This window comes from Cebus imitator, unplaced genomic scaffold (assembly GCF_001604975.1).
Source record: "Cebus imitator isolate Cc_AM_T3 unplaced genomic scaffold, Cebus_imitator-1.0 Scaffold201, whole genome shotgun sequence".
In the NCBI taxonomy this organism is placed as follows: Eukaryota; Metazoa; Chordata; class Mammalia; order Primates; family Cebidae; genus Cebus; species Cebus imitator.
Genome location: NW_016107516.1, coordinates 133,230 through 149,883, shown reverse-complemented (window position 1 = coordinate 149,883; position 16,654 = coordinate 133,230). Strand labels below are relative to the sequence as shown.

At 38.4% G+C, this 16,654-nt stretch overlaps 1 protein-coding gene across 2 annotated transcripts in view; it reads right to left on the bottom strand.

The window, feature by feature from the left end:
• Nucleotides 1-16,654, bottom strand: part of CCDC191 (coiled-coil domain containing 191) — a 94,072-nt gene that overhangs the window by 26,050 nt on the left and 51,368 nt on the right. Inside the window, exons 12-16 of one of the 2 annotated variants that reach the window (XM_017547727.2) lie at nucleotides 15,933-16,015; nucleotides 15,084-15,185; nucleotides 5,701-5,844; nucleotides 3,627-3,779; nucleotides 2,136-2,281 (exon numbers count right to left, since the gene is read on the bottom strand). In XM_017547727.2, the coding sequence (XP_017403216.1) occupies nucleotides 2,136-2,281; nucleotides 3,627-3,779; nucleotides 5,701-5,844; nucleotides 15,084-15,185; nucleotides 15,933-16,015 (628 nt within the window). The remainder of the gene's footprint in view (nucleotides 1-2,135; nucleotides 2,282-3,626; nucleotides 3,780-5,700; nucleotides 5,845-15,083; nucleotides 15,186-15,932; nucleotides 16,016-16,654) is intronic. The other variant, XM_017547728.2, reaches the window with a different exon arrangement.

The following is a 16,654-nucleotide window of genomic DNA, read 5'->3' as shown; positions in this document are numbered from 1 at the left end:
CTTGGAACCAACCAGAATGCCCATCGATGACAGACTGGACAGGGAAAATGTGGCACATATACACCATGTGATACTACGCAGCCATAAAAAACGATGAGTTCGTGTCCTTTGTAGGGACATGGATGAACCTGGAAACCATCATTCTCAGCAAACTGACACAAGAACAGAAAAACACTGCATGTTCTCACTCATAGGCGGGTGTCAAAGAATCAGAACACATGGACGCAGGGAGGGGAGCATCACACACTGGGGTTTGTTGGGGGGAACAGCGAAGGGACAGCAGGAGGTGGAGAGCTGGGGAGGGATAACATGGGGAGAAATGTCAGATAATAGGTAATGGGAAGGAAGGCAGCAAACCACATTGCCATGTATGTACCTATGCAACAATCTTGCATGTCCTTCACATGTACCCCCAAACCTATAACGCAATAAAATATATATTAAAAAATAATAATCCACAGGACAACCCAAAAAAAAAAAAATAGAAAAATGTTCTTAAAAAAAAAAAAAAAAAGAGAAAGCAAAGGTAGGCAAAAAGGATGCTTAATGATAATATATTCACAATGACACTAAACTAAAAAGTTTGTTATTATTTTGGGTGAAGCAGAGCATTGAGTTACTACAGTACCCTGTTTAGTCATCACAGCAATCGATAAGACAGTTTCTGTTGCTATCCCCATTTTATGAAAGGAACAGGGAGGCTTTCAAAGGGTATTTGTTCAGGGTCACATAGAAGAGTCCTAAACTTCAAACTCTAAAGCTCAATCATTTATTCAAAGGGTAATCCTCTGAATACCCTCACTTATTGCTTATTTGTTTTAATTAAGAGAAAACTATAATCAACTTGTTTATCTGTTTTCCCACTCCACTGATTTCCAGTATCTGTAAATTAAACAAGGACAAACAGGTTTTGGTGGAGATGGGCAGCCTCATGGCAGTAAGATAAAAACTTATTACAAGGAACAGAGATACACACCTTTGCACAAAAACACAAATATAAAGAAAACAGCACCAGCCAACATGGTGAAACACTGTTTCTACTAAAAATACAAAAATTAACTGTGTGTGGTGGTGCATGCCTGTAATCCCAGCTACTCAGGAGGCTGAGGCATGAGAAATGCTTGAACCCAGGAGAAAGAAGTTGTAGTGAACCAAGATCACACCACTGTACTCCAGCTGGGTGACACAGCAAGACTGAGAAAAGGGGCACTTTTCCATACCCACCCAAGAGTCTTCCTACCTCAAAAAAACTGGAGGCATCACTGAACACTAACTAATGCTCATAAAGAATTACACCAAATCACTACTTTTAAAGGAAGTGCATAATGAAATTAAGAACAGTCTGTCCAAATGCTTAAAATTAGCAAACAAATATAAATTTTTTTAGTTATTGAGAACTGCTGACTGTATGATATAAAACTTATTTATTCAGAATACCTTATTTCTCAAAGACAACTGGATTAAATAAAACATAACTGCATTTTAAACATTAATATGGCATATAGTATGATTCCATATATGTAAAGTTCCAAACCAGGAAAAACTATAGCATGTAAGGCTGCATACTTAGGAGGAAAGTAAAAAGAAAAGGAAATGTTCATTGTAAATATCAGGAGAGTAGTTCAGGGGAGACCTGGGAAGGAGCCTGTGTGACAGCAATGTTCAACTTTTTGACCTCAGTGGTGGCTGCAAAAGGTGTCTACTTTAAAGTCATTCATTAAGCTGTATTTGTATGATTTAAGCACTTTTCTATATTTGTATTATATTCCACAATGAATATTTAAAGAGAAATTGAACTTAAAAAATAAAACTATATGAGTAACAAAGAGTACAGTATTTTTGCTTAGGTGTGTTTTATGTAGTTCACATCGTTTTATTCTCTTGCCAATTTCTGTAAAGTAGAAAGGGCAGGTCTCCTCTTCCTCCCCCTTCTCATTTTAAAGATGGGGATCCTGGAGTCCCAGGGGGTTTACTACCTTGCTGGTCAGTTGGGACTCCCAACCCTGTCTGGTGTTTCCAAGTACCCTGTTCTGCTAGCCCCCAGCTCATATTTGCAGACACATTATAGGAGCAGAATATATTGCTGAGCAATTGTGAAGTCATAGAGTGAATTTTCCCGAAGATGAAAACCTCACCTGTCACTGTGCTCTGCTGCAATCTCATGCTTGCCCTGAGAATCGATCTTCACCTCCCTGACCATGTTAAACCAGGCCCTGAAAATCTTCTTCTGAAGAAAATGTACATAAAATTTTCTTACTTCTTCCTGCAGATCAGTCAGGTACTGCGGATGAAGACAGAAATAAAAGTGAGACAAAAAAATACCAGCTGACAGAGAATTAGAGCAAATAAACAGCACAAAAGACACCGAATTGAAACAGAAATGAAACAAAGGACACTAGAGACATAAAAAGGGTAACCTGGCAGCCAAGATAATATCCTCTATAATGTATTCTAAAAATGGTAACAGAACACAGGAGTAAAAACAGTTATAAGACTGAAGGGGTAAGTTTCTAAATCACTTGCGCACTGTGAGACAAGAAGTATAAAAACAAAAGCTCATGGAATGATAACTTACAGTTTATACACACTTTGTGAAACAAACACATGCTTAGGAATTTATACTAATAAAAATTGATTTGCCATTTTCACATTTATTTCAAAGCAGTGAATGGGGTTGACTACTCTTTTGTTCTTGAAAAAACATAATGACCAGTCTATCATTGATGGGCATTTGGTTCCAGGTCTTTGCTATTATACACAGGGCTGCAATGAACATACGTGCACATGTCTCTTTATAGTAGAACGATTTATAGTTCTTTGGGTATATACCCAACAGTGGGATTGCTGGGTCAAATGGAATTTCTATTTCTAGATCCTTGAGAAATTGCCACACTGTCTTCCACAATGGTTGAACTAATTTACACTCCCACCAGCTGTGTAAGAGTGTTCCTATTTCTCCACATCCTCTCCAGCATCTGTTGTCTCCTGATTTTTTAATGATCGCCATTCTAACTGGTGTAAGAAAATGTGGTACATATACACCATGGAATACTACGCAGCCATAAAAAACGATGAGTTCGTGTCCTTTGTAGGGACTTGGATGAATCTGGAAACCATCATTCTCAGCAAACTGACACAAGAACAGAAAGCCAAGCACCGTATGTTCTCACTCATAGGTGGGTGTTGAACAATGAGAACATGTGGACTCAGGGAGAGGAGCATCACACACAGGGGACAGTTGGGGAGGGGCAGGGGAGAGACAATGGGGGTTGGGGAGGGAGGGAAAGGTAGGGAGGGATAACATGGGGAGAAATGCCAGATATACTATGCATCTAAAGAGAAAGAAGAAAGAAGAGAAAGAAAGAAAAAGAAAGAGAAGAAAAATTATAAAATGAGAATCAAAAAAAAAGAAAGAAAAATGACTCAAAAGACAATGGATCTTTTCAGAAATGGTTCCAAAGTGGTGCACAGGGACAGTCAAGGATTCAGAGTGGGGTCAGGGAGGCTTCATGGCAAAAAACAAACAAACAAACATAATGACCCTGGACATTCTGGATTCCATTTCGTTTTCTTACATAGGATTGAGCAACGAGATGTATTTAAGGTACCCTTCCTTATGTCTTTACCTGTAGCCAGCTCCAGATGACTCTCCTAAGCAGTATTTGGGAATAAAATTGATCAGCCTGGGCCGTCTTTCTAGCCAGATTTTCCTGACTACACTGGAACCAGGTCAGCAGATATTTCCTCTGTAGGAACAAAGAGTAATGTTCTTCTGCCACCTGGATAATATTTTAAATGGAAAATATTATTCCTTAAATTTTAAAACATTTAAAGAAACATATCACCTTTGCAAATGATGCTATAAAACACATTTAGGCAGTTAGTAGAGACTAATCTGAAGGTACATGCAGCCTGTGTCCTAAAAGCTTTGACTGTTGACCTATTCTATGGAGGTTATAGATTCACATTATGCATGGCCTTTCAATACCAACTCCCTGCAGATCACAGTGATTGGCTGGTTATGGAAATGGAATACACAACCTCTAAGCCATCACTTCACTTCCCCTGAGTTTTGGAGTGGGTGGCTGGCAACACTCTTGATTTGCTCCCCTGCAAGCTTGGACAGCAACTCCACAACAAAACTCTCATGACTTAGCCACTGTCTAATTAAGGAAATGCCAATACTTTCAATTAGTGTTGTGGAATGAGCTGTCACCACCACTGAAATTTAGACATGATCAATAAACCACAAAACCATCTGATAGAAAATAACATGAATAATTTAATGTCTTTTCAACTGAGTATCATTCTATCAAAATAAATAAACAAATCAGAGTTTATAGATTTTTTAAAGTAACTGTTATATTCTTTAAGAGGCAGGAGGGGAAAAGTTTTCTCTTAGTCCTCTCCAAACAATGATTTTCTAAGCCTTGTCTAGGTATCTGGCACTGTGATTGTGATCGATTCAAGTGAGTCTCTTGGCAGTCATATTTATTGGCCAAAATGACCACCATGAAGCCTCTGTGGCACCTGAGATTTCTGCCTGTCCTGGACTCATCCCAGACTAGGAGATAAAAGATGAGATAACATTTTATCTATTTTGATTTTTTTTTTTTAGATGGAGTCTCACTCTGGTACCCAGGCTGGAGCGCAATGCACAATCTCGGCTCACTGCAACCTCCACCACCCGGGTTCAAGCGATTCTCCTGCTTCAGCCTCCCAAGTAGCTGGGACTACAGGTGCCTGCCACCACACCTGGCTAATTTTTGTATTTGTAGTAGAGATGGAGTTTCACCTTATTGACCAGGCTGGTCTCGAACTCCTGAACTTGTGATCCACCTGCCTCGGCCTCCCAAAGTGTTGGGATTACAGGTGTGAACAACTGCACCCTGCTTGAATTTTTTTATCATTTAGTTGAATGCCCTCTTCTATGCACTGGATAAATTTGTTAGGGAAATATTAGAAATTTCAGTGGTGTTTGATTTCACATATCTCTCTGCAGTAGAGTGAATTACTATTCTCTATAATAGAATTATACACCCATACCCTTTGCAATGTGATTTCATACTTCCTCCCTGTAGAGTGGATGGAGCTGCCTTCTCTCAATGACTTTGAGCTTGGCCCTATGATTTGCTTTGGCCAATGGAATATCTGGACATAATACAAGCAGTGGGTTTATATAATCTGGTTTGGCCTTTTGTAGCTCTGACAGTTGCCAGGCGAATAGCATGCCCTGAGTAGCTGCTGTAACTAGAATGAGAGGTTTGGGGAGAGACCTGAACCCAATCTACAGCTGGCCCATAGACATATGAGTGAGAAATAAATACTTGAGCTGTAAGCCACTGATATTTGGGGGTTGTTTGTTATGCAACTTTATCACAGGCAGAAACCTGACTAATGTACCTTATGGTAATAACTTTTCCCTTACTCAAACTGAGAGAAGCTTCTATTCATCTTACCTTGGGGATCTCTAATAAAAAATTTCCTCTCATTTTTTCCAACTTATTCAATTACAAAAGTCCTTCTCTACCTTAGAAGACCAAATCTAAAATTATATCCACAACAAATATCCACATTCAATTAATTTATCTTTCTGGCTTTAAATCACCAAACCCCACCCTCCCCCAAGTTTAACTGGGCATCCATCCTATTTGAAAAAGTCCATTTTCTAATTTGGGGGGTAACAGTGAGACGCTGTACCTGGAGGTTTTGTTTGCTTTGCATTCTCAATCTCTTCCAAGGGTCTAGACCTTTTTTCCTTAGCAAGACCCCTTTATAATGTTCTTTGGCTATTGCTTCCAGCTCCTGGTTCCTCTTAATTCTCTTCTGCTTCTCTAGTTCTTTCTGGAAAAAATAAAAAAGTAAAATGCTATGATCAAAAAACAAATGAGTTTCATTTCAATGAAACGCTAATGAATTTAATTTGAACACGTAACCATTGAACATGGTATGTTAATCATGATAGCAGAGCTCTGGATGATATAGCTTTTTCTTTAAAAAAAAAAAAAAAGGAAATAATTCTGCTAAGATTGTCAGGAGAAGTTGGTCATGAGTCTACAAGAATCAGGGCTATCCATATTCTTGGGTTTATTCAGTATTAGTCACATAAATAATTTACCTCTCACCAAGTTACTAAAAGGTAAAACATCTAGTTAGAAGAGCAGTCAGGATTTTTTCCCCTCATTATTATGAAAAACCCAGCCATACAGCCACTTCATTTAAACTATGGGCTAGAGATTTAATGATACTCCATTAAAAGTCTAGAAGAATATTCTTACTACTAAGCTATTTTTCTTTTTAAGTGTTGAACAATAAGTCCAGAGGCAAGTTAAAGATATTTGATCATCATTAAGCCACCTTCCCTCTTCTAAGAAGGAGAAAGATGAACTATTCCTGGTGATACACTGAGAAATGACACTCCATGACCCTTAAAGAGCTGCATCCCTGAGGGGTGTGACCAAGAAAGATGACAAAAACTTAATGATTGACCCTATAGATAGCATTATTTCTTTTATTTCCTTTTTATCTTTTAATAAAAATAGCTTATAGTGAAGATGAGAGAAAAAGAAATCTACCCAGAAAGGGTGAGTGGGAGCAAGTTACACCTGCTGTGAAAGACACAAGAGCAACAAAGACTGAAGACTGCTTTCATAGCGTCATCTTTGCAGCACAAACGCAAAAACATTTCATTTAAGCTCATTTCCTTTACTTCAGATGACTTCACATCAGGAAAAGGGCAGTGGTGAACTGGATGATCCTAACAAGCTACTTAACGTGTCTGAACCTTCTGTGAGAGAAACATTATAGAGAGAGCAATGGGACATTTCTAATATGGAAGAGAGAATCACTCTAATCTTTCTATACAAACTGCCTATTTCTGTACAAGCTGAAAAATGAAATGTCCATATTCTCTTAGACAATAAACCAAAATAAGCTTTATACTCTTTATTCCAGGGACTTGAGATACATTTTGAATGAAACGGCCAGAGAGAAAATTTACAAGAATTTTCTCATGCGTAGTAAGAGGAAGCCGAGGGTTAAGTGGGGAGGGAAACAGAAACTGACCCTTCCACATCCACTGAAATGTCCCTGTTGCATCAAGGCAGCAGTTGCATCTTGCAGACAGACATCTAACCCAGATAACAACCTTTGGAGAAGCCCTCAGGCGCAGACAAAAGAACCTGTTTCCACACACAGATAAGTTATGGTGTAACTATCCTCCTAGAATGGTAACTATGGCCGGTGTTAGCGGCTCCAAAAGGAAAATTATTTTCAGGTGAATTGCGGGGAAAACCAGACTTTCTCAAAGTCTACAGTTCCATGGAAAAATATAAAGAAAAACATGAGTTCTGCTTGAGTCAAAATGTTGTATTCTTACACAGCAATTTAATTCAAATGTGTATTTCCTTCCTCTATTAAGGATTCCTCAACAGAGCTGGGTGTATTTCATTAATATTACCAGATTTTCAATTTCCTTGTATATAAAATATCTTTAATAGCACCTGAATTCATGATTTACTGTGAGGATTACATAAGATGATACTGTTTTGAGATAGCACTTACAGTGGGGATCTATGTAGCTAGGGTTTCATAGAACACATAGTTCACTCAGGCGAAAAAGGGATATAAAATCTAGATTTCTTTCTGAAATAAATGTGTAGCTTTATCAGCTAGTATTCTTTAAGAGAAAAGCCAGAAATTACAGCTATGTTTAAAACAGTACAGGGCAATTGACACTGCCCCAAAACTCTTGGCCTTCTGTCCCTTGTACGCTTCTCTCCCTTTGTGATCTAGAATACATTCCTGCTTACCCGCTCCTGTAATTTATACTCTGCTCTTTTGTGTCATGAATTTCTCCCTCACTACTGGATCATTCCCATCAGTATGCAAACATGTGCCAGTATTTCCCCTCTTCAAAAAAAAAACCAAAACCAAAACCAAAAAATAACTAATAAAAAACAACTAGAGACCATGAGTATTAGATGCGGAACTCTGATCTCATGAGCTCCGCATCTATATTCACGGTCTCTAGTTCCTCACCTATTCTCTCCTCAGCCCACTGGAATGAGACTCCTTTCCTAGCACATCATTGAAAGCCCTGTTGTCTAGGTCATGAATGCTTGCCGGGCTTCCAAATCAAAGAATCATTTCCCTGTGCTACTATTAACTGAACTCAGTTAGCATTTAGCCAAATTCACCACTTCCACCACTCCCCTAACAGAAATACTTTTTTCTCTTGGTGTTTTGATTCTAACTTCCTTTCTACCACACTAGCTCCTCATCCTCTGAATAGCTATTTATACTCCTTAGGACTTGATCTTGCACTCTCATCTCTACTCTATCCAGACAATCTCCCAACTTGATTCCAGGTACTTCCAGAGCATTAAAAACATACACTTGCTTTTTTTACTTCCTTATACAATCTTGTCCAGGCTTATATACCCAAGGACATATTTGACATTTTCATTTGCATGTCTAATAGGTATCTCACATTTAACATGCTCTCACTAGACACTGCGGAGGTTGCCTAAGCATCCAGGAGCTCAAGTATCACCTCCTCAGAAAAGCATTTCCCATACTGCTTCCACCAGCTGTACCACTCTCCCCCTACTTCTTTAGTCATTAACTTGATTATTGACCTGTTTTACCCAACTAGAATATCAGCTTTCAGAGGGCAGGGCTGTTACCTTTTTCTTCATTGCTACATTCTAACATCTAGAGCAATGACTATCATGTAGTAAATGCTTTACAGATATTTGTTCAATGTGCAAATATGCTTGATAAGCAATTAGGGAAAACTTAAAATCTTGCCTCTTCTTCTCTGATAAAATTATCTTTTCAACCACAAACTTCAACTGTTCATCAATCAAAAGTACATATAGCCACAAAAGTTATTGCCTGTTAAGGATAAGCATTTAATAAACATAGAGGGGCGTATTAAGGGGAGGTTAGATTTTTTATTTTCAGGAGGTAACTGCATGAGACCTCTGAGTGGCCATCTTACTGTGGCACCCGACATGCTCTTCTGGCAGGGTCTGGGGACACTAAGCTGTAGACATGTCTTGCCCCTGTACCACCTCTTGCTGAATATAGAGGATGAGTCTGTCATGGGGGCTTATCCATGAGGGATTCTTCCAGTTCCTTTATCTAAAATGGTGTCATAGCACCCTATACACATGTAACTGGGCTTATTTCATATCTATCCAAAGAAATATATATGATTGCCCCAGAGACCTTCTTTATCATATCAACAATAGAGTTATCAGTGTCATTAGAAAACATGGTACCTCTGTTGGACAATTTGCTGGTACACTCAATGAGCAAAAAAACTGCCCAGATGAAGAGGTTAAGCAGAGTTCAATCAAACACATTTAGGATGCAATGATTCAGAGAAGTCTCAGAAGGCACTTGTTGAGAAGTGCCATTATCTTTTTGATATCCAGAGGAATAACACTGCTATGGCCTTGGAGGGTGCTCACTGGGAACCGCTATATAAAGTAGATAAGGAAGTAGAGAATTGCTTGGTAGAACTTGATGCATCAAAAGGAATAAGACCCAGGAAAATCTGAGTGGAGAAGCACATCGTGTGGAACATCTTTGTCCAGAAGGAAAAGGAGACAACTGGCATGTGCATTTTAGATCTAAAGTTGTCCAAGACTCAAGCATAGCCAGCCTATAAATGCATCTATCTCAATTTAGATACCTCCAGTTGACTAACGAAATGGAAACTAGCCTATGTGACAAAATCTTTTTATCCATTGCTATGAACTGCGGCTTCTAAAAAGAAAACATTTGGGGTTGGTACAGTAAGAGAAATAAAACGATCTTAGTCAGTAATGTATTTTTCACCATTCCTGTTTTGCATAAGCAGTTTTCTTCCAACAAGAAAAAAGCTGGACATGCAAGAAATTAATGACTTTTTGTGAACTGATCAGAGATTGGAAGTTACCCCCAAATTTGGAGAGACAGGCATCTTCAGGGAAGCACAGGACCTAAGCATTTGTTTATCTGAGGCAGAAGCCACTGGATACCATATGAGTGAGATGATTAAACTAGAAATTTTGGTGAACTGATGGAAGCAGAGACTGAGTAGGGCAGCATGAGAAGGTTGAAGCTCCTGGGGATCATAGTCATGGGGGTGGTTCTCACCCCTTTGCAGGCTTTTCTTCTTGAAACCACACCGGACTCTCACAGAGAAGATCATGGAGAATCCACAGAAAGTTTCCCCATGGCTCTCTGTCTGAGGAGAGGCACAACAGCAACCGTAAAATCTTCCAAGAGCAGCCTCCCTTAGGAAACAAAAAGTTTATCTATCCTGGCAACCACCCCAGAGCACTGACAGAATAGCACTGCATTTATTATTGTTGCCATGGTCACCATTGTTGAAGTTTGAAGGGCAGTCAGGGGATTCTGCTCAGACAAGTCCTCCCTACCTCACTTAGGGGTTGGGGAAGCCTTATTCTCCAGAGGGAAGGTCTTTTAGGTCACAGACTGAGACAGTGGTGGATACCCACTGCAGATGAAGGGAAAAGGGGGATAGAAAAAAGCTCTACCCCTAGGGTAGAAACAGAAATTCTCTGAGTGCCTAATGCTGTGCTCTCCAAATACTGAGACTTAATTAGAATGGAGAATACTCCCCATCATCCACACCCTATCACCACACTTATACAAGCTTCCAATAATAATAGTGGATTACAGCTGGGAGAACTGTAAACAACAGATTATCTCTGGGGAATGGCACAAAAGGAAGACCCAAAACCAAAAGAGGAAGCAAAAACAAAGTCATTAGAAGACAATTAAAGTCTCTGGTGTCTACAGCATACAGCAACAAACCTCAACAATGGTGACCATGGCAACAAGTTTCAAACATAGCCAAATTCCTGGCTAAATTAGTACAAATTTCCCCACTCTAGGCCGACGTTGCAGTTTGTATTGCCCTGAACAACAGGTCTGGACTTCAACAAAAAAATATAGGACATACCCAAAGATGAGAAGTAAACACACCATGAAAAGATAAGGCAATCATCAGAACAAGACTCAGATATGACAGAGATGTTGAACTATTAGAGAGAGAATTTTAAATAACTTCCAAAAATAATGCTAAATATTCTAATGGAAAAGGTAGACATCATTCCAGATCAGATAGGTAATTTTAGGAGAGACATGGAAACTACAACAAAAGATTCAAAATTAAAAAAACACGTGGTAATAAAGAGGGACTTTAACTGGCTTAATGCTAGAAGATACAGCCAAGGACAGAATCAGGTAACTTGAAGACAGGGTAATGGAAATTACATAAACTGAAAGGCAAAAAGAGTGAAAAACACAAGAGTGCATCTGAGAGCTGTGGGACAATATGAAACAATGTAACACTGGCATAATAAATCCCATAAGGAAAATAAAAAGAATGGGACAGGTGAAATAATTTGAAGAAATAATGGGCAAACATATTCTAAAATCAGCAACAAAATATAAAACCATATATCCAAGAAGCTTAAGACCACCAAAGCCAGACCAACCAACCAACCAACAAACCACACCTACATATGTCATATTCAAACTACTAAAAATCGAAGACAAAGAAAAAATCTTGAAGGTAGCTATTATCTCCATGATAGTAGGTAATGTGGGTCTTTCAATCTCTCTCTCTCCCTTCTCTCTCTCCAAACACAAGCACCAAGGAAAGGTTGTATGAGAACACAGTGAGAAGTTGTCTGCAAGCCAACAAGACCCCTTTTCAAAAACCAACCATGCTGACACCCTGATCTCGGATTTTCCAGCCTCTAAAACTATGAGAAAACAAATTTCAGTTGTTTAATCCTAGACTGTGATACTTTGTTATGGCATCCTGAACAGAGTAAGACACCCACAAAGAAACAAAGGAAAGAATTACAGAAAATGTCTTGTGAAAAACCAAGCAGGCAAGAAAACACTTACCATCATTAAGGTTTTGAAAGAAAAAAAATACATGTCAACTCAGAATTCTATATCCAGCAAAAACAAAAACAAACAAACAAAACTTTAAAAGTGAAGGAAAAATAAAGACTCTCAGACAAATAAAAATGGAAGGAATTCACTGCCAGCTGATCTACCCTTTAAGAAATGGTAAAGAAAGTTATTCAGGCATAAAACTATAATATAGGTTAAAAACTCAGATTTACACAAAGAAATGAACAGCATCGGAAACAGAAGAAATAAAGGTAAAATATAATCATCTTATTTTTAATTCCACTAAGAGAAAACTAATTGTTCCAAGCAATAACTTTAACAAGATATTGGCTATTTGTAGTAAACATAAAAATATGACATGTGACAATAATACCAAAAGGAATGGAGGAAGGAAATGGGAAATACTGATGGAAGGTTCTTTCACTACATGTAAAGTGTTATTATTTGAAGGTGGAAAGATATTACTATTACTATTATTATTTGACATAGGGTCTTGCTATGTTACTCGGGCTTGTCTCAAATTACTGGACTCAGGCAGTCCTCCTGCCTCAGCCTCCCAAGTAGCTGAGATTACAGGTACATGCCACCACACTCAGGTAGAAGGAGATTATTTTAAAAATGTAAACATTAGGGTAACCCTAAAACCCTTTTTAAAAGAGGTATAAATGAAAACTCCCAAAAAAAGATAAAACAGAATCATAAAGATGCTTAATTAAAACCAGGTAAGGTAGGGGGGGAAAAAAAAGAAAAACAAAAAATAAGTACAACAAATAGAAAATAGCTAACAAGATGATAGATTTTCATCCGGTTGTGGACAGGCATGGTGGCTCATGCCTGTAATCCCAGCACTTTGAGAGGCCGAGGTGGGCAGATCACTTGAGAATGGGAGTTCAAGACCAGAATGAGCAACATGGAGAAACCTCGTCTCTACTAAAAATACAAAATTAGCCAGGCATAATGGTGCGTGCCCCTAATCCCAGCACTTTGGGAGGTTGAGGTGTGTGGATCCCGAGGTTAGGAGTTCGAGACCAGCCTGGCCAACATGGTGAAACCCCGTCTCTACTAAAAACACAAAAATTAGCTGGGTGTGGTGTCACACACCCATAATCCCAGCTACTCAGGAGGCCAAGGCAGAAGAATTGCTTGAACCTGGGAGGTGGAGATTGCAGTGAGCTGAGATCATGCCACTGCACTCCAGCCTGGGTGACAGAGTAAGACTCTGTCTCAAAAAAATAAAACAAAACAAAAAAAAAACAAAAAAACACCACCACAAAAAAACAAACAAACAAAAAAACACCTAAAACCAAACTCTTAACAAAATACCAGCAAATGAAATCTGACAATATATAAAAATAACACACCATGATCAAGTGAAGTTCATCCCAAGAAGGCAATCAATGTAATTTGCCACATTAATAGAGGAATTAAGAAGATGATATGGTCATATCAAAGATACACAAAAAGCTTGTAATAAACATTCTCAGCAATCTAGGAATGAAAATTTCCATAATCTAATAAAAGGCATTCATGAAAAACCCACAGCAAACATCATACTTAATGGTGAGATACTGAATGCTTTCCCCCTAGATCTGAAACGAGGTAAGGATGTCTTCTCTCACCATGCCTATTCCGTTTCATACTGGAAGTCCTAACTAGTGGAATAAGGCAAAATAAATAAGTAAAAGGCATGCAGATTGGAAAGAAAGAAACAAAACTGCATTTATTAGCAGACAACCTGGTTGTCTATCTAGAATATTCCAAAGAGTTCACAAAAATACTTCTGGAACCAAAAATTCATTTAGCAAGATTGAAGGGTACAACATCAACATATTAAAATGAATTATGTTCCTATATTAGCAATGAATAAATGGGATATAAATGTTTAAAAAAACATGATTTATAATAGTACACCCAAAAAATGCAGTACTTAGGTACAAACCTAACAAAATGTGAGATGTGCAGAAAGCTATAAAAACCCTGATGAAATAAATCAAAGATCTAAATAAATGGAGAAGAGACACCAGCAAGATGATAGAATAGCAGCTTTCTACCATCATATTCCCACAGAAGCACTAATTTCGACAAGTACCCATGGATGAGAGTACCTTTGTGGAAGTCCAGCAGTGAAGTTACAGCACATCATTGGACACGTTGAAGAGAGTAAGAACAGTTTCACTTTATCTGGGTCACCCATCCCTCATGTCAGCACAGTTCAATGTCAAGAGAGACCCCCACAGCCCGTGATTCCTCCTATGGGGGAAAGCGAGAGCAGAGTAAGCACTCAGCTCCCTCAGCTGTGTAGGATGCTGCCCAAGAGGCCCATTTCTTTATTACCTCACCCAGATTACTGAAGTTAGTCAGCACGGCTGAGTGGTTCAAGAAAGGGTCTCGCCATCTTGCCCAGGCTGGTCTCAAACTCCGGGCTCAAGCAATCCTCCCACATCAGCCTCCCAAAGTACTGGGATTACAGGTGTAAGCCACCGTGTCTGGCCCCTTGATCTCTTTTGGTCTATGTAGCACATGATGGCAAATACTCTACTACAGTATCTCTGGTTGGTTTTTTTGTGGGGGGGACCTTATCTTCCCAAGTAGAATTTAATAGCCTTAGAGTAAGAGCTCTTACTCTTATTTCTTCTGTGTGTATTATTATTTCTGTATGTATTATCACTTCTTCTTCCATTTGTTCATTCATTTATTTACTCATTAAACACATATCTGCTGATTGCCAATACGATAGTGAGCAACACCGGATTGCTCCCTTAACTCTTACGGAGATTACAGTTTAGTTGGGGATGTAGAAATGAATAAAACAGCCACAAAACACACGTACAACTGTAAGTGCCAACAATGTTCTGAAGAGAAGATATTTGACGAGAGTCCACAAAGGGGGACCCTAACCTAACTTCAGGTAGAAAGGTGAGTGGGCAGGGCGGGAAAGACTAATCTGGACAAGGTCATGTTTGAGCTAAGATCTGAAGAATGAGTAGCTTTACATAAATAAGATCGAGAAAAGAAGTGAAGGTGAGAGAAAAGTATTCCAGATAGAAGTTCTACGTTAAAGAGGGTGGATAGGGCCACAGTATCACACACAACAGGCCTCACGACACAGGACTGACCAAATAGACAATACTAACCATCTTCTTCAGTCTCTTCTCTTCTCGTTTTCTTTCAAGCTGTGCCTCCTTTTCTTCTGCCTCCCTTTTCTGACGTTCCTCCTCTTGGGCCTTTAACTGGGCCTGTTGAGATTAGAACCCAGAAAAATCAGAACCCTCAGTTTGAACAGAAATGTGATCCTTTATGTTCAGGATAGTCAAGTGTCTACCAAAGTGCCTTTCCTATTTCTGGAAGAAGTCTGCACTTTGTGATAGAAGTAGAAAACTCAACCAACATGTCATCAGTTATGCAATCTCAAAGTTTTTCCAAAAGAATCCTTTTCTACTTGTGAAGGTAAGACTGATCATAAATAATAAGATCACTAATTTTTCATTTAAAATGATTACTTTTTAGTTCTTACTGTCATCTGTGAAAAACTAACTCCAAGTTTAGGGGGCAAAAGGTTTTCTTTCATTTCACCAGAAAACTCCCAACTGTTGGAACTGTTTATTTTTTCTTGGTAGTTACAAAATTTACTTCAGATAGTCTAGGTCAAAACTTCGGAAGATAAGAATTATCCCCCTTTGCAAATTCATTAGGTCAGACATCTACCTATAACAAACTAATCTTGGTTACATGTAAATCTTTTAATCTGCCGGCTCTCATCAACTTTTATAACATTTCCTTCCTGCTGTGCTGATGACGTTGATGTTTCTGTCCCCCTTAGTTTCCTAAAATTGTTATAGAATTCAGGCCAGTAGGCCAAAAACCATTTCTAAAGTTGGTGTAACTCTATTGTCTCAAGAGTTCTGGACAAGAAAGGTTTCATTTTTTAAGAAAGACAAATCCTATTTTTTGTTTTGACTCAGTTTGCATTCTGAATTTATTACCAGTTTTTCTTCTTCTTGTTTTTTCTTCTTCTCTGCCAAGATCCGCCTACGTTCAGCTCGTTGAGTTGCTCTCTCTTCCATAGCTAGAAAAGAGTAAAAGAGTTCTAATATTTTTATATTGAAAAAATATGAGGAACACTGCAAGAGAAATGTCTCCATTTCATAGTAAAATTTAGTGTTATTATTAGGGTGTTCTTGTAAGTTAAATGTTCACAATCTCAGAAAAAATATTGAGATAAATAGAACTTACATAACACTCCATGGTGAAAGACCTACTATCCCATCCTCAGCAATGAGGAACAATTTATAAATTAATTGTTGTTTACATTTTTATTAAAATAATTGTTTACTGGTTTATAATGTGCCTTGATGATACAATTTTAGTATATGAAACCCAGAAACCAGAATTCTAATTTGATTATACCTTTGATGAATGCAGAAAACTTTAATTACACCTAACCAATACTTTGAGGGTAGAATCATTCCTAAATCCTATTGAATCGGCTAAGTTTTCTTAAGTCACTATACATATGTCTGTATATATAAGAACAACAACAAAGTATGGGGTCACGATGAATATATTTCAATCTAGTTTTAAGGCCTGGATATACAGATGGGCAGGAAATGGAATTGTACCAGGCATTTGGAGAACTGGCATCTGAATGAATTTGAGTGTCAGACTCCTGTTCTTGACAGTATATTAAATATCGATCCAAAAGAAA